The sequence below is a fragment of the Lepus europaeus genome, chromosome 17 (genome assembly GCF_033115175.1).
Source record: "Lepus europaeus isolate LE1 chromosome 17, mLepTim1.pri, whole genome shotgun sequence".
NCBI lineage: Eukaryota > Metazoa > Chordata > Mammalia > Lagomorpha > Leporidae > Lepus > Lepus europaeus.
In genome coordinates this window covers 78,597,565-78,618,765 of record NC_084843.1, presented here as the reverse complement: position 1 = coordinate 78,618,765, position 21,201 = coordinate 78,597,565, and the positions used below count along the sequence as shown (strand labels likewise).

Below are 21,201 nucleotides of genomic sequence, written 5' to 3'. Positions count from 1 at the left end.
AGGTCATCAGGATCTGGGCAGGACTTGGAAGTGCTAAGTGCTGGCCTGCACCTGGTAAGTTCCCAGGGTGACTTTGAAATGCAGATGCTGGGCTGCTGGGCTGCTGTGGATGTCCGTTTCCTTAGGCCCTTCTCACACACACAGGTAATTTCTAACTTCCTGCCTAACAGGACCACAGCCAGCTGTCAAAGCCAGGTGTTCCAAAATAGGACGCAGACGTCTTAACCACTAGGCCAAACACTTGCCCCTGCATTGTACTGTTAAGGCTCACACACAAGATAATAGTATTTGTGTAGCTCGTAAGGCTGAACCGATGAGGTTATCTCTATGGAGCTTTGTAGAATAAAGAATCATAACTTTTTGGAAAATGTAATGCTAATATGAATGATAAAATATGAAGTAAGAGAGGTGATATTGTTTCGGGAAAACAGTGTGGAGAAATTATTGTTACCTCGGTTCTTTGTCTCACATGGAAGAAGAATTTCCAAGTGGACAGCAGAGAGATTTAAAAGGATTTATTAGAGTCAAAGACTTCCAGCTGGAGCGGCATGGAGGGGGCACTTCCAAGAGAGGAAAGAATCCCAACAGGCCCTTAGCACTTGGGTTTTTAAGTACAGTTTTGAAAGAAAAAAAAAAACTTGACAATCAGATTGGCATTCAGTTACCAGGCAGGGACAAAACCCACAAAAGACCTGATTTCCAACTCTCCATCCTGTCTGGCCTGCCCCTGATAAAACAAAAGACCATCCAGAGAGGTGGGATAGCAACTTGTTTTCACAATCAGCTGTGAGCTCAGGAAGAGCTCGCTTGCTATTCTCAGGGTAAATTTAGAGATTTTGAAGGAAGGAGGGTGGCCTGCTTGTTCTTGCTAAAGATAACATTTTGGGGGGGAAGGAAGCAAATATTTGACACCGCAAATTCCATGAAGACCACCCTGACTACCTATTAACCCATCTGACTCCTCACACTATTATATGAATTTATACGTAATTCTAAATGAAGCCTCTGCTCTAGATATTCTATATATTTCAGTAAGAACTTTAGGTTTGCTCCTGTGAAAATAGCTTTATCCACACAGTGTTCATGCCTGAAAGGGCTCCCTGGAATTCCTGAGCCTCTTCTAGACTCATCTCACGTGAACCCTGACAGCAACCTTCCTGAGAAACTCCGTTCACAGGAGCCAGAGATGAACAAACGCACATCGTTTTCATTGCTTTTCCTCAGAGAAACTTCTTTCTCTCATTCATCTACTTTTGCATAATTTAATCATTTTTAAGTGTGTTTTTATTGACAAATGTGCTAATGTGAATGGATTCTGAATCTAACGGAACTATTATATAGCTCGTGTTTTTTTACACAATGTATGTTCTCAAATATTTATTTATTTTTAAAATATTTATGTATTTATTTGAAAGAGTTACACAGAGAGAGGAGAGTGAGAGAGAGAGAGAGAGAGAGAGAGAGGTCTTCCATTCTGCTGGTTCACTCCCCAAATGACTGCACTGGCCAGAGCTGAGCTGAGCTGAAGCCAGGAGCCAGGAGCTTCCTCCGGGTCTCCCACATGGGTGCAGGGGCCCAAGGACCTGGGCCACCTTCTACTGCTTTTCTAGGTCATAGCAGAGAGCTGGATTGGAAGTGGAGTAGCCAGGACTTGAATCTGCACCCATATGGGATGCCGGCACTGCAGGCGGTAGCTTTACCCACTAAGCCACAGCCCCAGCCCAATCAAATATTTATAGATGTTTCTCTATTAGTCTTTTTTTTTTTTTTTTTTTGACAGACAGAGTGGATAGTGAGAGAGAGACAGAGAGAAAGGTCTTCCTTTTTGCCATTGGTTCACCCTCCAATGGCCGCTGTGGCCAGCGCATCTCACTGATCCGAAGCCAGGAGCCAGGTGCTTCTCCTGGTCTCCCATGCGGGTGCAGGGCCCAAGGACTTGGGCCATCCTCCACTGCCTTCCCGGGCCATAGCAGAGAGCTGGCCTGGAAGAGGGGCAGCCAGGACAGAATCCGGCGCCCCAACCGAGACTAGAACCTGGTGTGCCGGCACCGCAAGGCAGAGGATTAGCCTGTTAAGCCATGGCGCCGGCCTTCTCTATTAGTCTTAGTACTTCTTCCTCCATCACCAAAAGCTCAGTCCTTGTCATTTGGTGCCAAGTCAAAATAATGTAGACAGGGGCCGGCGCTGTGGCACTGGTTCAAGTCCTGGCTACTCCACTTCCAATCCAGCTCCCTGCTGATGCACCTGGGAAAGCAACAGAGGATGGCCCAGGTCCCTAGACCCCTGCCACCCATGTGAGAGACCCAGAGGAAGTTCCTGGCTCCTGGCTTCGGATCAGCCCAGCTCCAGCTGTTGCAGCCATTTGGGGAGTGAACCAGCGGATGGAAGACTTCTGTGTGAGTGTGTTTGTGTGTGTGTGTCTACCTCTCTCTGTAACTCTGCCTTTCAAAATAAAACTTCAAGAAAAAAAAATGATGTGGACAAGGCTTAAAGATAAAGTTTAATCTGCCTACAGATGAGGAAGTAGCAGATTCAAGTCTCCAGAACTGCCATCCTGCTGAATGAGGGGCTACAGAGAAGGTGGAATCAGGAGTAAGAGGAAGAAAACACAGGGCAAGACGCACGTTGCCTCCAGCCGGGTGAGAAGGGGCAGGTTGGAGGCTGGGGGTTATGCGGTCAGGTTGCATGTTCAGTTCTTGTCCAAGCTCCTCCGTTAGCCAGCAGCACTCTGCTCTTTAGGGCATGCCTATGACAGCCAAGAGGGCTATGGTTGGTGTGGCGGCCACATGCAGGTGGTAATTGCTTTCTACCCCAGATCTGGAATTCCTCCAAGGGAAACCAAACTCCTGGAGACAATGTTAGAAAACCTTGTAGGGCCGGCTGCACCACACCCTTAATTCAGTGAGTTAAACTAAAGGAGGGAGCCTGGGAGGCTGGGGCCTGATGGTTTCTGACACCTACGTTTCAGGCACTGTGTAGGGCCTTGGCTTTACCTCACTATTTAACCCAGCATCTCAGGCTTGCTTTTTCAATGCTGGGTATTTGATTAGAAGCCATGCACTTGGTCGGCTCACACCGATACACTTTCAGAGCATCCTGTAAATGTATATTAAGTTCCTTCAGGTATTTAAATATTTAAGTACAATGTTTACATATTGTAGAGAGGTCAGTCAATTTTTCAGATCTAACAACAAATCTGTAACAAATCTGAAAGGGAGACTCCACACAGACACACACACACACACACACACATCACAGTCTCTCAGTCTGTAAATTCTCACACATGCTTTCCCTTTGGGATTCAGTGCTGTAAGACGTTGGACACCACAGAGAGCTGAAGGGCAATCTTGCTTCTCTGTCCAAAGCTGCAGACAGTTTTGGCTATAGAGGTGCGGTTGGCGGCCACTCATCACCATCTTGATAACACCCTCTCATGGGAAATTCTCTCTGCAGGCAAACATTCGCATAGCGAGCTGCTGTGTGAATAAGATGCTGTCAGACTCCAGCCTCAGCTTGGGGACCTGGCCATGAAAACCCTCCTGGGTGGCCTCTCCGTGCAAACACCAGGTGCATCGTTGGGAATGCTCATCTCCACGGGCTGTATTGTCGCCACGGTGTGTTTGCCTACGTGCTGATTTGTATGTCTGTAAGTTGTGCCTCTATGTAGAAGAGTGATATTCTTCCAGGCAGAGGCAGGTGAAGCCACGCTCCAGGACCCCGCCTTGGGTGGAGTCTTTCCCAGGAGGGGCCCTGGCACTGTGCGCACCTGGTCTTCTAAGATGCAGACAGTAAGCAGCTTCCTCTCCATCCCACTCCAACTGCCCCTCCTTCTCACCATCTCTCACGCCAGGTGGTGCTGGGTGCTATGGGAGCGGAGTCCCCAGAGGAGATGTTGAGACAGGCACAGGTTTAGTTTAGACTTCATGCAATTTATTTATGCCACTTAGATTCTCCTGTGCAGTAGGTACTTTGCTGCCAGCTTCGCCAAACTCCTTCCATGGAGCCAGCACGAACGCACACGTGACACTAAGCAGGACCTACTACAGCAGACACCCGAGGAGGCTCAACCTGCACAGAGCCTGGTCTCTGGGAAGCTTTTGCTACTGTCCAAAACACCCAATAAGCTGAAGTCCCGTCCACTGAGGACATGCTGCAAAATGGTAGATATTACATCATCAATGCACCACATGAGTGTTTTTGGGTTTTTTCGGTAGGAACCGTACAAAATAGGATTTGTTGTATTTCTTGCATTTGTAGCAAGGCACTCTATAGCAACACCATAAAGAGACAGCATGTCTCCATGCAAAGCTGCATGTTTTATGCATCTTATCAATAATAAAAACAAATTTCTATCAGCCAGGCCAGAAGAAAGACTAAGCCATATCTCTATGCTCTTGAGAGAAAACAGTATTACAAACGTGTCATCATATGGAAAAAATTAATCAGAGAATGATATCAAAAATTTGAAAGGAAAAACTATTATAGATTCATCAAAGGGTTAATTAATAAAAATAGGATTTTCTGGATTTTGTGATATTTTCAGTGTTTGCTCAGCTTTTGAAAATTCAGGTGTTGATGTGATTTCTTGTCTCATTGGAAAGAAATACTCCCTTGCATGCAGTAGTTTGTGTTTGTCATTTTGTATTCTTTTTCTCAAGAGAGTGCTACCTAGCCTGTACCTCTCCTGCTTTCCTGTGTTTCTCTTCAGAGATTTCACAGTGGGTAGGTTCATTCTTCCAGCAGGACCATTTTCTGATTGATAATCAAACCTGCACAGATGCCAGCACACCTACCAATCACATCCTTTGAAAACAGTTCCCCACCTCCCAGGCGACTTCGAGCAGGCTGGCGAGATAAATAATCTGTGATTGAGGCATTTTGCCTTCCGCTATTAATATGCAAGACTGAATCCAGCGTCCTGAGCTAATTCGTGTATTGATCTCAGCGTTCCCAATTTTGTGCTTGCAGAAGCATAAAAAGTTCAATCATTTTTGGAGCAGCTGCTTGTTTCGTGGCAAGCAGCTGGTGGCATGACTGCACGTGATGGCTTTTCCATAAAAACCAGTCATTCACACCAGGAACCAGCCGATCAGCAGAGTGTAGAAGCCCTAATTAAGTAGCGTTTTGCAGGCTACTAAGTTTGTCTTGTGGACCTCATGACTTCCTGGCTTTCATCAAAACATTGTTCCTCATTGTGGGGAAAACAAACATCTACAAAAATTAAATCAATTTATATATCAAGTACTCATCTACGGGGATTGTTAACCTTTTTTGACTTGAAAAAAATCCACTTTTCAAAATTCCTTTTGAGCTTATCTTCATTTTTATGAATATTTTTAAACAAACTACACTGAAATTTTTGAATGATTAAACACACAGCAAAGAACATACGAAGGAATGTAACAGTGTTGTTTTGATTCCATAACTAAAATTCCTCAAATAAGCTTTTAACTAAGTGAAAGTAATTCACGTAATTAAAATTTTGAAAAATTCATAAATATAAAATGGTTTATATTTAAGTTTGGTCAAAAATATTGGAAAAAGTCAGTATTCTGGTCATATAAATGCCACTGTCATGAACTCAAGTTACGCTCAAGTATTATTTATCTTAGAAGTAACCATTTCTCCTAAAGACAAACAATAATGTTTCATGAAATTCTAGCAAGAATAATATTTGACACTGTGCTAGCCTCAAAATCCAAATTGTCACAAACAAAGAAACTGACAAAAGATGAATAAAAGCTATCATGTTCTATTTAAGAAACTCTAACATCAGATAATGATGACAGAAACTGTGGAGTAGTTGGTAGACAACTCTTGAAACCACTGGAGAAAATAAAATGGAAAGAGAAATTGAATTTTTTGATGGCCCCTAGGACAAAGAACCATGAAGTACCTGTGAAATCCGACAAGCAGTCCTACAAATGGCGGCCCAGCATCCATGGTGCCAGGGCCAAATTGGTTGTAACTGAATCCAAGAAGAATAAATACACAAATAGCGTCCAGATATCATTTGAAACATTACGTGTTTAATGAGGGCTTCCTGTGTTTTGAAAATGGCTTTTAAACGTTCAAGGGCCATCACAAGTTTGCACGCCTCAGTGTCCGTGGCACACCTGAGCTGGTGAGAGACTGGCCAGGAACCTCGGCACAGTGCGAGCAAAGGGCCAATTCAACCAAGAGGGGTGTGGCTGCGAACCTGGGGGCCTCCAGTCCACTGGCTATGCTCCCCTCCCTGGCCCTGCCTCCGACCTTGCTCTCATCTGGGATGAATGCTCCAGATGAGAACTCTACCCAGAGGAACAGTGTAGCCCTTGGGGCTAATGACTGTCCATGGGGGTCCTGGTGGGAGGCTGCTGAGGGGTGGTGGGAAGGACAGCCTCCCAACTCCCTGTAGCCTTCTTCTAGCCTCCCCACAGCGCACAGAGCACAGGTTAACCCCAGCCTCCCCACAGCACACAGAGCACAGTTACCCCAGCCTCCCCACAGCGCACAGAGCACAGTTACCCCAGCCTCCCCACAGCACACAGAACACAGGTTAACCCCAGCCTCCACACAGCACAGAGCAAAGTTACCCCAGCCTCCACACAGCACAGAGCACAGGTTAACCCCAGCCTCCCCACAGCGCACAGAGCACAGTTACCCCAGCCTCCCCACAGTGCAAGAGCAGTTACCCCAGCCTCCCCACAGCGCACAGAGCATAGTTACCCCAGCCTCCCCACAGCACACAGAGCAGTTACCCCAGCCTCCCCACAGTGCACAGAGCACAGTTACCCCAGCCTCCCCACAGCGCACAGAGCACGGTTAACCCCAGCCTCCCCACAGCAAACAAAGCACAGTTACCCCAGCCACCCCACAGCGCACAGAGCACAGTTACCCCAGCCTCCCCACAGTGCACAGAGCAGTTACCCCAGCCTCCCCACAGTGCACAGAGCACAGTTACCCCAGCCTCCCCACAGCGCACAGAGCACAGGTTAACCCCAGCCTCCCCACAGCGCACAGAGCACAGTTACCCCAGCCTCCCCACAGCGCACAGAGCACAGTTACCCCAGCCTCCCCACAGCGCACAGAGCACAGTTACCCCAGCCTCCCCACAGCGCACAGAGCACAGTTACCCCAGCCTCCCCACAGCGCACAGAGCACAGTTACCCCAGCCTCCCCACAGTGCACAGAGCACAGTTACCCCAGCCTCCACACAGCGCACAGAGCACAGGTTACCCCAGCCTCCCCACAGTGCACAGAGCAGTTACCCCAGCCACCCCACAGCGCACAGAGCACAGTTACCCCAGCCTCCCCACAGCGCACAGAGCACAGTTACCCCAGCCTCCCCACAGCACACAGAGCACAGTTACCCCAGCCTCCCCACAGCACACAGAGCAGTTACCCCAGCCTCCCCACAGTGCACAGAGCAGTTACCCCAGCCACCCCACAGCGCACAGAGCACAGTTACCCCAGCCTCCACACAGCGCACAGAGCACAGTTACCCCAGCCTCCCCACAGTGCACAGAGCAGTTACCCCAGCCTCCCCACAGCGCACAGAGCACAGTTACCCCAGCCTCCCCACAGTGCTCAGAGCACAGTTACCCCAGCCACCCCACAGCGCTCAGAGAACAGGTTAACCCCAGCCTCCCCACAGCGCACAGAGCACAGTTACCCCAGCCTCCCCACAGCGCACAGAGCACAGTTACCCCAGCCTCCCCACAGTGCACAGAGCACAGTTACCCCAGCCTCCCCACAGCACACAGAGCACAGGTTAACCCCAGCCTCCCCACAGCGCACAGAGCACAGTTACCCCAGCCTCCCCACAGCGCACAGAGCACAGTTACCCCAGCCTCCCCACAGCGCACAGAGCACAGTTACCCCAGCCTCCCCACAGCGCACAGAGCAGTTACCCCAGCCTCCCCACAGCGCACAGAGCACAGTTACCCCAGCCTCCCCACAGCACACAGAGCAGTTACCCCAGCCTCCCCACAGTGCACAGAGCAGTTACCCCAGCCTCCCCACAGCGCACAGAGCACAGTTACCCCAGCCTCCCCACAGTGCACAGAGCAGTTACCCCAGCCTCCCCACAGCGCACAGAGCACAGTTACCCCAGCCTCCCCACAGTGCTCAGAGCACAGTTACCCCAGCCACCCCACAGCGCTCAGAGAACAGGTTAACCCCAGCCTCCCCACAGCGCACAGAGCACAGTTACCCCAGCCTCCCCACAGTGCACAGAGCAGTTACCCCAGCCTCCCCACAGCGCACAGAGCATAGTTACCCCAGCCTCCCCACAGCACACAGAGCACAGTTACCCCAGCCTCCCCACAGTGCACAGAGCACAGTTACCCCAGCCTCCACACAGCGCACAGAGCACAGTTACCCCAGCCTCCCCACAGCGCACAGAGCACAATTACCCCAGCCTCCCCACAGTGCACAGAGCACAGTTACCCCAGCCTCCCCACAGTGCTCAGAGCACAGTTACCCCAGCCTCCCCACAGCACACAGAGCACAGTTACCCCAGCCTCCCCACAGCGCACAGAGCACAGTTACCCCAGCCTCCCCACAGTGCACAGAGCACAGTTACCCCAGCCTCCCCACAGTGCACAGTGCACAGTTACCCCAGCCTCCCCACAGCGCACAGAGCACGGTTACCCCAGCCTCCCCACAGCGCACAGAGCACAGTTACCCCAGCCTCCCCACAGCGCACAGAGCACAGTTACCCCAGCCTCCACACAGCACAGAGCACAGTTACCCCAGCCTCCACACAGCACAGAGCACAGGTTAACCCCAGCCTCCCCACAGCGCACAGAGCACAGTTACCCCAGCCTCCCCGCAGCGCACAGAGCACAGTTACCCCAGCCTCCCCACAGCGCACAGAGCACAGTTACCCCAGCCTCCCCACAGTGCACAGAGCAGTTACCCCAGCCTCCCCACAGCGCACAGAGCACAGTTACCCCAGCCTCCCCACAGCACACAGAGCAGTTACCCCAGCCTCCCCACAGCGCACAGAGCACAGTTACCCCAGCCACCCCACAGTGCACAGAGCACAGTTACCCCAGCCTCCCCACAGTGCACAGAGCAGTTACCCCAGCCTCCCCACAGCGCACAGAGCACAGTTACCCCAGCCTCCCCACAGTGCTCAGAGCACAGTTACCCCAGCCACTCCACAGCGCTCAGAGAACAGGTTAACCCCAGCCTCCCCACAGCGCACAGAGCACAGTTACCCCAGCCTCCCCACAGCGCACAGAGCACAGTTACCCCAGCCTCCCCACAGTGCACAGAGCACAGTTACCCCAGCCTCCCCACAGCACACAGAGCACAGGTTAACCCCAGCCTCCCCACAGCGCACAGAGCACAGTTACCCCAGCCTCCCCACAGCGCACAGAGCACAGTTACCCCAGCCTCCCCACAGCACACAGAGCAGTTACCCCAGCCTCCCCACAGTGCACAGAGCAGTTACCCCAGCCTCCCCACAGCGCACAGAGCACAGTTACCCCAGCCTCCCCACAGTGCACAGAGCAGTTACCCCAGCCTCCCCACAGCGCACAGAGCACAGTTACCCCAGCCTCCCCACAGTGCTCAGAGCACAGTTACCCCAGCCACTCCACAGCGCTCAGAGAACAGGTTAACCCCAGCCTCCCCACAGCGCACAGGGCACAGTTACCCCAGCCTCCCCACAGTGCACAGAGCAGTTACCCCAGCCTCCCCACAGCGCACAGAGCACAGTTACCCCAGCCTCCCCACAGCACACAGAGCACAGTTACCCCAGCCTCCCCACAGTGCACAGAGCACAGTTACCCCAGCCTCCACACAGCGCACAGAGCACAGTTACCCCAGCCTCCCCACAGCGCACAGAGCACAGTTACCCCAGCCTCCCCACAGTGCACAGAGCACAGTTACCCCAGCCTCCCCACAGTGCACAGAGCACAGTTACCCCAGCCTCCCCACAGCGCACAGAGCACGGTTACCCCAGCCTCCCCACAGCGCACAGAGCACAGGTTAACCCCAGCCTCCCCACAGCGCACAGAGCACAGTTACCCCAGCCACCCCACAGCGCACAGAGCACAGTTACCCCAGCCTCCCCACAGCGCACAGAGCACGGTTAACCCCAGCCTCCCCACAGCGCACAGAGCACAGTTACCCCAGCCTCCCCACAGCGCACAGAGCACAGTTACCCCAGCCTCCCCACAGTGCACAGAGCACAGTTACCCCAGCCTCCCCACAGCGCACAGAGCACAGTTACCCCAGCCTCCCCACAGCACACAGAGCACAGTTACCCCAGCCTCCCCACAGCGCACAGAGCACAGTTACCCCAGCCTCCCCACAGTGCACAGAGCACAGTTACCCCAGCCACCCCACAGCGCACAGAGCACAGTTACCCCAGCCTCCACACAGCGCACAGAGCACAGTTACCCCAGCCACCCCACAGCGCACAGAGCACAGTTACCCCAGCCTCCCCACAGCACACAGAACACAACCATCACCCATTGTTAAGGGCTCTGAGCACTTGGGCGGGAGACGTCCACATGACTGTGTCTCCCAGCGCAGCAGCGTAAAGGAAAATGCAGCCTGGCCCTGTATCACACTCACGCAGGTGGAAATCTTCCCCGTCTCTCTCCACGGAAGCCATAGGGTTGCAGTCCTGCCGTGGGGCTTCACTGCATATACCACGACTCCCGTGGCACAGACCCCCAGGGCCGTGTCCCCCTCTGGCCTCTTCTTCTCTGGGAAGACGCGGTGAACCAGCACACCGTACTCCGGGAGCTGCTGAGCGACCTGCGTGAGGGAAAAGCCAGGCCACAGAAAGTACGTTAGCAGAGGTTCCTTTCGGACCACACTCGGCTGAATGAATGTCCTTCACACAGAACGCATCCACATTTCTAACATGATGGCATTTTTCTATTCTTTCCTTGTGAGGTACCTAACACAACACTTGGAGAGGCCGCCGCCTGCTCTCTATTCTGTAAGTGACAAAGTGACAAGGAAGAAGTCCCAGCCGCTGTAATTCACACAACCCAGGGACTGTGTGTGGAGTAAGTGAGCTCTGGGATGGGTTCTGATGTCATGCCACTGACAGCCTGGCAGAGGGGACAGGATGTGTCCAGAAATGACTGCAATGCCACGTGACTCCCCGGTACACGGCTGCAACATGCAAAACAGCCCGAGAGTGGACGCCTGTGTCCCACGCCAGAGCACCCATGTTCAAGTCCCAGCTCCAGCCCCTGACTCCAGCTTCCTGCTCACACAGCCCCTGGCAGGTGGTGGCGCTGGCTCACGTGATTGGGTCCCGGCCACCCACATGGGAGACCTGGATTGAGTGCCAGCTCCTTGCCCCAGCCCAGCCCTTGACCATTGTGGGCATTTGGAGAATGAAGCACCTGATGGGTACTCCTTGTCTTTCAAATAAAATAGATAGGGGCAGCTCTGCGGCATAGCGGGTGAAGACGCCACCTGCAGTGCTGGCATCCCATGGGGGCGCCAGTTCGAGTCCCAGCTACTGCACTTCTGATCCAGCTCTCTGCAATGGCCTGGGAAAGCAGTGGACAATGATCCAAGTCCTTGGGCCCCTGCACCCACATGAGAGACCCCAAAGAAGCTCCTGGCTCCTGGCTTCGGATTGACACAGCTCTGGCTGTTGTGGCCATTTTGGGGATGAAACAGCAGATGGAAGACCTCTCTCTCTCTGCCTCTGCCTCTCTGTGGCTCCACCTTTCAGATAAACAAATAAATCTTTTTTTAAAAAATAAAATAGATGAATAAATGACATGCTCATTACCTGCAACCTGAATTCCACTCATGAAATCATATCCCCAAGGAACTAAGCAGAAATACAGCTAAAAATTTATGCGGAAAAATGCTGTCATCAGAGTTGCTTAAAATAGTTGCATATTAGAATACAATTTATAGGTCAAACAACAGAGCATTGAGGCGAAAAACTAGGGCACGTCATGTATTAATTCACAATTTCAGTTCAGCAGGATTATATAAATGCACGAACATGCATATGGATTATAAACCCACCTTTAGATGTATCAACAATAGATGAATGCCCAGAACAAAGGGAGATAGACGAGAACAAAGGGAGAATGATGTAACTGCGCTATCTCCCATCGCGGGGAGGCGGAATTATGCACAAATGTTTACTCTAACAATCAGAGCGGGACAAGCTCTCTCCCTAACAGGATGGGTCCCCGTGGGCTCCAGGCAGGACGCTCATCTCTGTACCTCTGCACGCTGCACACAGCCTCAATCAGACCTCCCAGGGAAAAACCAAATCCAGTAAAGACTCCAAAGCTATTCAGTGCTAGGTCAAAGGTCGAGGAAAAAGTGGCCTGCGGTTCAACCAGTGGGGAGGGACACAGGGAGCCCAGGACCCAAGGCTGGGGCTTGGGGAGAGGCTGGCAGGTGGAGTCCACCCCACAGGTGTTTCCAGCAAGGCTGAATCCCTGGCCGTCCCATGGTTGGGTGGCCACTCGCATCACACGGCTCTGTAACCCCCACTCGTGCCCCCTGAGAGAATGCTCCATCTTGACAGGGAGCACGCGTGAAGGCTGAGCTGTGGGAGGCGGTGAGCCTATTGCTGTTGGGTCTCGGCTCATGAGACACTTGCAGGTGACACCGTGCTAGGCATGAGGACCTGTGAGGTTCCATCTGCACGACTGGCCAAAAAGAGAGGGCCAGAGCTTGCCCTGGCAGCTCTGCGTTCCAGTGCCCATGACTATTAATGGCAAGAAAACATGGACTGAATATTTCTACCAGTGTAGACTCGTGTACAGAGAAATGTGCAAATCCCTGATCTTCCTCTGTATTTTCATGTTTATCACAAAATTTTATTTATGCATCTATTTGAATGGCAAAGAGACAGAGAATGAGAGAGGGAGCAAACCAGGATTCCCACTTGCTGGCTTGCCCTGAAACTGTCCACAACAGCCTAGACTGGGCTGGAGAAGATGCTGAGAGCCAACTCAACCTAGGCCTCCCACGTGCAAGGCAGGAACCCAATTACTTGGGCCATCCCTACTGCCTCCCCAGGTATGCATGATATGAAGCAGAACCCAGGTACTTACTCCCATAGGAGACAGCAGTGTCTGAACTGCTAGGCTAAACACCTGCTCTCCTGAGTTTCCTTTGGAAGCTGCTCTTCTAATCTAAAGGCCCAGCCACTGATGGCATCCTGGAGGACCCAGGACGTCTCCTTTGCGGAGTGGACGGCTCTGTCCTGGTCCTACCATCTTGACCCAGAGTCACTGAGGTTGCCCTGATTCTCACTGAGCGTGCGTCCCGGTGCTGCCTGCTGGCTCCTGGGCACACAGCCACTTTCCCATGAGACCTGAGACTTGCCATGGACGGGGAGCAATACTTGCTGTCTCCGTTCCCCTACAGCGTCTGGTCTGCGGTAAGCAGGGGTCATGGAATAAACATCATAATGGGTGCCTGTGAAGGCAGGACTGAAATGCCACCGCCTTTGCGGGGAGGGTGAGTGGCTCAGAGCCGCACCCCACACATGGACTGGGAAGTTGCAAATCCGGGATCTTCCAATGGCTCCGCTTTGGCTTGCAGCCCAGCTTTGTCCATTGGTGGTCCTATGAGTCACATATGAGAAACGAAGTCTCCCGGCTGGCAGAGGAGTGGCTGGGATGCTGCTCTGAGGTAGAAGAAAGAAGCTACTGCACGCAGCCCTGCTTGCTAAATCCTACCATCTCTGGGGCCATTTCCAGCACCACCTGCTTCTAGAAGCTTCTCCCTGCCCCATCAGAGCAATGAGGATTCCTTCCTCTAGAAGTCAAAACCTTTGCCTGTACCTGCTTGCAGGTCTGAGCCCATCTGGCCCCCTAGGGAAGGCTCGGAAGGGGCTTTGCTGATTGCGTTCCTCCAACCCAGCTCCCTCTCAAGGCACAGAGCCCTCACCCTCAAGAACTGCAGCTCAGCGTCCTCTCCCCGGGGTGCAGAACTGAGCCGGTGCATCTGGGAGACCTCCACCTGGACCCGGAGAGCCGTCATTCTCTCAATCAGACTCGCCGGGAGGTACTCTTCCACTCGAAAATACGCCTTGCTCTCCCCCTGCTGGAGACAAAGACAGAGGTCAGAGCGGGCGGTGAGGACTCTACAGGACAGCTCACCACGCCACTGGGGGCCCAGGGCCCAGGGCTGGGAGCTGCCCTGGTGGGCTATCATTTCCCACGCTATCAGAAGTGGAGCAAACCCTACAGCGTGGATAGATGGGAGACAAGAAAGGAGTCCCCGCTGTGGTTCTGAGAACACACGAGGCTCTCTGAGCCCTCATAGCACTACCACGAGAGGGGGCATTAAGAGAGCAAGGAGGGAAATCAGCCAAGAAAGCCACGGCCACACAGCTCACAAGGACCCGGAAATGAGACTGGTTCACCCGAAAGTTGCGCCTAGGAGAGGCTGGAGGACCGGTGTCACCCTCTGCTTCATGGGAAGTTCCCTGAAAACAGCCTGCAGTGCAGAGTATGCAGAAGTATGAGAAGGGGATCTGGGGGGAACGGCACGGTGTCTGCCACAGTCCGCGCTCCCGGGGTGACACAGGCCTGTCCTTGGCTGGCCACGGACCGAGCGTCATCAAGCTTGCTGCTAGCCCACGCTGCTTCTGAGCTCAGCTCAGAGACACAGAGGGAGAGAAGTTGCTCAGCTAAGTGCCTAAGAAAACACGTGGCAGGAATGCCATTGGACCGGCCAAACACCCAGGACACTGACAACATCAAATGCTGGTGAGAAAGCAGAACTCTCATTCACTGCTGGTGAGCTCGCGAAACAGCGCGGCCACTTTAGAGGACAGTTTGGTGAATTATTTTTTTTTTTAAGATTTATTTATTTATTTGAAAGAGTCACACACAGAGGGAGAAAGAGAGGCAGAGAAAGAGAGAGAGAGGTCTTCCATTCACTGATTCACTCCCCAGTTAGCCGCAACGGCAGGAGCTGTGCTGATCTGAAGCCAGGAGCCAGGAGCTTCTTCCGGGTCTCCCACGCAGGTGCAGAGGTGCAAGGACTTGGGCCATCTTCTGCTGCTTTCCCAGGCCACAGCAGAGAGCTGGATCAGAAGTGGAGCAGCCGGGACTCAAACCGGCACCCATATGGGATGCTGGCACCGCAGGCGGTGTGGCTTTACCCGCTACCCCACAGCGCTGGTCCCCTTGTGAATTATTTAACATCGCTAAATGTAATCTTATGGTAGGATCCAGCCCTGGTATGTACTCACAGGAGAAGTCTTACATCCACACAAAAACCTGCACCTGCGTGTTCATAGCAACTTTAAGCGTAGTTGCCAAGCGTAGACTTGGAAGCAAAGGTAGCATTCAGCAGGTGACCGCATAAATACGCTGCACTACCCTCGGTCAATATTCAACACAAACAAGCAATGAGCCCTGAGGCCACGAAGACGTGGAGGGAAGCCTGCATGCATGCTGCCAGGCAAACACCCTCAGCCTAAGAAAGTCTTTAGAAGCTTCAAGGAAATGCATATGAAGAAAAAAACCAATTTTTGCACAAAAATAAACTTACTTTCTAATTCTATTTTCCATAAACTCTGCAAAGTACTCTCATGTGTCCAAGAGAAGAAGTCAATTTGGAACTAAAATAAGCTCCAACCACAAGGACATTGATTTCTATGTCATTTAATAAAGGGAAAGGTGAGAAACAATTCTAATAATAATAATGGCAATAATAATAAATCGCGTACATGGTGGCTATAGAGAGGGGGTGCCCAACAGGAAGAGGGAGGAACACGCAGCCCTGGGAAGCCATCCCATGTGGCCACCCAGGACAGCCACAAGAGGACTGACCCGGTGATGTGAGAGCAGAATGCAAAGCAAGCGTGGCGGCGTCTACAGCTGTGCCAACCCCTGCGTGTGACCAAGGCTGGCAGGGACAGTTGCTCTGCCATGATGATGTGATCAAGGAGACTTGTTTTTATATGAAATCGTCTTTGCCTGCCTCTTTTAAAATGCAAATGTAATCATGTCACCTCCCTATGTGGGATTCCTCAGGAGCTCCAGATCTCTCACAGCAGTGGTTTTCAACTCCTTTTTTTCCAACACCAGAAGCACTCATCAAGCAAAATAGAAGGCTCCTAGGAGGGCTCCCTCAGTCCTCCCAGGGATGATAGGTGGCCCCCAACCAGCCTCATAGCCAGCAAAGCTCAGGAATTGGTGAAACACCTACAGCTCGCCGATGAGCCAGCCTCCTCCTCCTGCCCATTCAGGGCTCTGCCCTGTGACGTGCCCCCCACAGCAGTGGGCATTCGATGGGATGGAGTAAGGCCCCGGAAGTGGGTCTTGGCTCCTACTGGCTTGCAATTTGTTCAACTGCAGATGGCAATAGAATGAGCTGTTGAAGGGAGAGCCGGTGCCCAGTACAGGGCAGGGCCATCGTCAGTGAGGTCCGAGTGAGCAGGTGCGCTGGTGAATGGGTCTGTGTACGCTGTTGTCTCTACACACAAAAGAAAGGGGCAAACATCTGTCTCTGTGGGCAGCAGAGCACCCCAGGGACTCTCTGCACCCCACAACTCTGGGAGAAGTGGAGGCTCGGCAGACTCTGGGGAAGCCAGGGATGGAGAATGAGATGAGGCTGAGGCGGAAACAGGATGAGGTCAGCCATGGTTAATTCTCCATGTCAACTTGAACGGGCCACAGGGGGCCAGACATCTGTCCCAACCTTCTGCGTGTGTCTGCTAGGTTGTTCCGGGGTGAAATTAGCAATTAAATCAGTAAGCTGAGTTAAGTACATCGTCCTCCCTCATGTGGGTGGGTGTCTCAGTCTGTCCATGCTGTTAACAGCAAAATACTATAGACCCAGCTTCTCTAAGGTAGCACCTTACCGTTCTGTCCTCAGCGGAAGGAAGCAGAGGGAGTGGGGACCGAGACTATGAAGTTGCTGGAAGAAGATGTGGGGGAAACCCTCCGAGACCTCGTCTCAGCCTGTTAGAATGGCTATTTCCAAACACGCACACGCACACACAACAAATGCCCACAAGAAGATGTGAGTGATACCGTGGACCCTGTGGTGCTTCTGCGGGGTGAATGAGTTAACATGAGGGAGGAACATTCACCTCTGGGTGTGTATCTAAAGAATTGAGAAGTTGGGGCCAGCACTGTGGTGCAGGCGGGTTAAAGCCCAGCCCTGCAGCGCTGGCATCCCATATGGGTGCCGGTTCAAGTCCCGGCTGCTTCACTTCCGATCCAGCTCTCTGCTGTGGCCTGGGAAAGCAGTGGAAGATGGCCCAAATCCTTGGGCCCCTGCACCCACGTGGGGGACCCAGAAGAAGCTCCTGGCTTCAGATCAGCTTAGCTCTGGCCATTGAGGTCATCTGGGGGGTGAACCAGCAGATGGAACACCTCTCTCTCTCTCTTTCTCTGTGTGTGTCTCTACCTCTCTCTGTAACTCTTTCAAATAAATAAAATAAATCTTTAAAAAAAAAAAAGAATTGAGAAGAGACATCTGTACCTGAATGTTAACTGGACTACTATTCCCAACAGCCAAAATACGGAACCGAGCAAAATGTCCGTCATCAAATTAATGGTGGGTAGGTGAGGGGGCGGGTGGATAGATGTGTGGGACACGGATGGGTGATGGCTGGCTGGATGACAGATTCTTAATTATGGAAACTTCAAGTCACTAATGCTCCCGCATCCCGTAGCAGCTTCTCCAGTGACCCCACCCAAGGGCCCCAGGTGCCCACCCCTACCTCCTTAGGGTAACCGCCAAACTCCGCCTGCAAGGCGAGGACCCCCAGCTGCAGCAATGTCTCGTCGTCACAGCACAGCCGCTCCGCCAGGATGTCTCTCCGCAGCTGCAGGTAATACTGATGCCTGGTCAGGCTGTGCCTGGAAACACAAGGCAGGAATAAGGGTAAGGCCTTTCTCAGCCTGGGTGTGGGCGGAGCAGGGAAGAGGCAGGCAGCTGACCCTCACTCCAGGGGATGACCCAGCCCCAGAGCCACGCCCCCTCCTCATCTCCCCATGCCTGGGCTGCTGGGTTGTGTGTGGAGGCAGGAGGGGGCGTGTTGGAGACAGGGAAAGAGAACTTTGACCTTGAATGAAGTATTTGAAAATTGGGGCCAGTGCTGTGGCACAGTGGGTAAAGCCCTGGCTCTGAAGCGCCGGCATCCCATGTGGACGCCAGTTCGAGACCCAGCTGCTCCACTTCCAATCCAGCTCTCTGCTGTGGCCTGGGAAAGCAGAAGATGGCCCAAGTCCTTGGGCCCCTGGGAGACCCAGAAGAAGCTCCTCGCTTTGGATCAGCGCAGCTCTGGCCGTTGCGGCCAATTGGAGAGTGAACCATCAGATGGAAGATCTCTCTGCCTGTCCTCTCTCTGTGTAACTCTGACTTTCAAATAAATAAATCTTTTTTAAAAATTTTTTAAAAATAAATAGGCCTGCACCATGGCTCACTTGGCTAATCCTCCGCCTGCGGCGCCAGTACCCCAGGTTCTAGTCCTGGTTGGGGCGTCAGATTGTGTCCCGGTTGCCCCTCTTCCAGGCCAGCTCTCTGCTGTGGCCCAGGAAGGCAGTGGAGGATGGCCCAAGTCCTTGGGCCCTGCACCCCTATGGGAGACCAGGAGGAAGCACCTGGCTCCTGGCTTCGCGATCAGCACAGTGCACCGGCCGTGGTGGACATTTGGGGAGTGAACCAATGGATGGAAGACCTTTCTCTTTGTCTCTCTCTCTCTAACTCTGCCTGTAAAAAGAAGAAGAAGAAGAAGAAGAAGAAGAAGAAGAAGAAGAAGAAGAAGAAGAAGAAGAAGAAGAAGAAGAAGAAGAAGAAGAAGAAAAGAAAAGAAATAAAACAGCCAAGTTCTTATTTTAACCAGGGCCTGCCTCACCAAACTGATTTCTCTCCTTGTTCCAGCATAGCAGGTTCATGTTGGCGGGCAACCAAGCACAGTAGCTATTACTGTTTATACTCAATTCATGGTTCTGCAAAGCAGGTGCCTTTCCATGCCTGGACACTCAGGTCTCCCGTAAGCACCAAAGGGACAGGTTTGCAGCACTCACTGGAGCAGCTCATAGTGGCTGACAAAAAACTTGATCCTCAGAAAGAGCGTGAAGGGGTCCCCGGAGGGCTGGGGCCTCTCTCGCCAGCCCTCGGGGGCGACTTCCCACAGCCTGGTGTCGCTGTCCAGGAAGAAGAACTCTCCACCTGCAACGGAAATGGTGTTCGGGGGTGAGAAGTGGTTATGGATGCTCCACCCCTCAGACTCACAGCCCTGAGCCCTGTCCGGGAGAGTCAGATGTGAGCCCTGTGTGCCGGAGAGAGTGGGAAGCGAGCCTTCCAGGTGCTTGGCACCAGGGATCTGTGTAGGGGCTGTGAAGGGCCAAGGGCACCAGACAAACAAGAGAGGATGAAGGCAGAGAAACTGGGGACTGAGAGGAGAAAATGTAATTACGGTCGACCCTCCCCCTCCGCGACCTCACCATCAGCAGGTGCAGCTAACCATGGATCAAATCACCATGGGAAAAAAAATAGGTCTGTACTGAACACGTACAGCCTTTGTTTGATTATTATTCCCTAAACAATATAGCATGGCAACTATTGACATAGCATTCACACTGTAGCAGGTGCTATAAGTCATCTAGGGTTAATTTTCATGACACAGGAGGGTCGTGCGGCCTACGTATGCAAATCCCCCACCTCTCCTGCCACAGGTGTGTCGTGCACTAAATATGCTTCTGTCCTCCCAAACTTCAGGTGTTGAAGCCCTGACCTCCAAGATGTGATGCTGCTTGGAGGTGTGGTCTTCGGGGAGTGTCTAGGGTGAGGTGGGGTCTCCTTGATGGGATTAGTGAAAAAGAAGAGGGAGAGACTAGGGCTTCCTCTCTACCGTGCTAGAGCCACCGGGAGCCCTTATTAGAAAGTGAATAAGGGGTTGGGAGATTCCCTGACCTGGGACTTCTCAGCCTCCAGGGCTGTGAGAAATCATCACTTCAGCCACCCAGCCTGTAGGTCGTTCTCACAGCAGACCAAGCTAAGACAGGGTGCAAGCCTTCATATTTGCCCAAGCTTGGAAACCCCCACCCCCCACCCCAAGCTCAGGACTTCAGCTCCTGCTCAGTGTGTTGTGGGAGGGAAGTTGAGTCAGCCCCGCCCTCTGAAGGCACCACCTTCTCCCCTCTGCGGTCTTCAAGAGGCTTGCTCCCCTCCCCCTCCCCTCCCTGGTGTCTTTGGCCCCTGCAGGGACCCCTTGCAGGTCTGCCCCTCACCTCTGCTGCACACCAAAGCAGCCGCCCCCTCTCCTCCTGGGCATGGAGTCCTGCCCAGTTTGGAAGGCAGAGTAGTTAACCGAGCAATCCCAAGGCACATACGTGTGGGGGGAGGGTAGCAGGTGTCTAGTGGTTCTAATGGCAGTCAACACACAGTGCCCAGCCCTTCCCGCAGTCAATTCTGCCTCAGGGACAAGGGTGTCCCCAGTGCAGCCTGGTTAGCAAACCACCCAGGCTGATCCATACCCAAATCCCGGAGGTCCCACCTTGAAGCAATTTCTCCAAGAAGCCCCTCACCAAGCAACACATGGGGAGGGCTCAGGGGTGGCCGCCTGAGTCGGGGGAGGCAGCAGGGGCTCTGGCCAGAGGTTAGACTGGCAGAACAGGCACGTTATTGGTTACATGATTATGGTTACAGATGGACAAAAATAGCATGTTCCCTGAAAATGCTTTTATTCACACTTTATTAAAAAAAAAAAAAAAAAGCAAGCATCCATTGATCGTGAGCACCTCCAAGCACATAAAGGTTGTTCTTTTGATTTGCAGGGAGGATCTTTGGGAGGTCTAATGAGAACTAAGGTGAGATGAGGACACCCCACCCACTTCCTGCCAAGCCCCACCCCCTCAGGTTCTCCCACTGCTCTCTGATGAGAACTAAGGTGAGATGAGGACACCCCATCCACTTCCCGCCAAGCCCCGCCCAGCCCGGGTTCTCCCACTGCTCCCTGGGTGATCACACGCAAGCCAGTGGGCTTCTCCTGCCGGGGTCGGGGAAGGAGAGGAGCTGTGACAGGACCACACCTGAGCAGGGTGGGCTGGAGCCAGGACTCAACCTGGAGGTCCAGGTGACCCCGCTCAGCCTCCTTCCCATTGCCCCACAGGGTGGATAGAGGAATTCAGGTGCTGCAAAGAGCTGGCGGCAGTGGTTGGAAATGAAGAGTCCCCACCGGAACCGCAGAGAGGGGGCGGGGTATAGAAAGCCTTCCTCGGGGATCTCTGG

General features: G+C 52.8%; 1 protein-coding gene across 1 annotated transcript in view; it reads right to left on the bottom strand.

Moving 5' to 3' along the window:
- Positions 1 to 21,201, bottom strand: part of FRMPD2 (FERM and PDZ domain containing 2) — a 101,769-nt gene that overhangs the window by 45,079 nt on the left and 35,489 nt on the right. Inside the window, exons 12-15 of the mRNA XM_062214315.1 lie at positions 18,996 to 19,140; positions 17,687 to 17,825; positions 13,891 to 14,046; positions 10,573 to 10,758 (exon numbers count right to left, since the gene is read on the bottom strand). Coding sequence (XP_062070299.1) covers positions 10,573 to 10,758; positions 13,891 to 14,046; positions 17,687 to 17,825; positions 18,996 to 19,140 — 626 coding nt within the window. The remainder of the gene's footprint in view (positions 1 to 10,572; positions 10,759 to 13,890; positions 14,047 to 17,686; positions 17,826 to 18,995; positions 19,141 to 21,201) is intronic.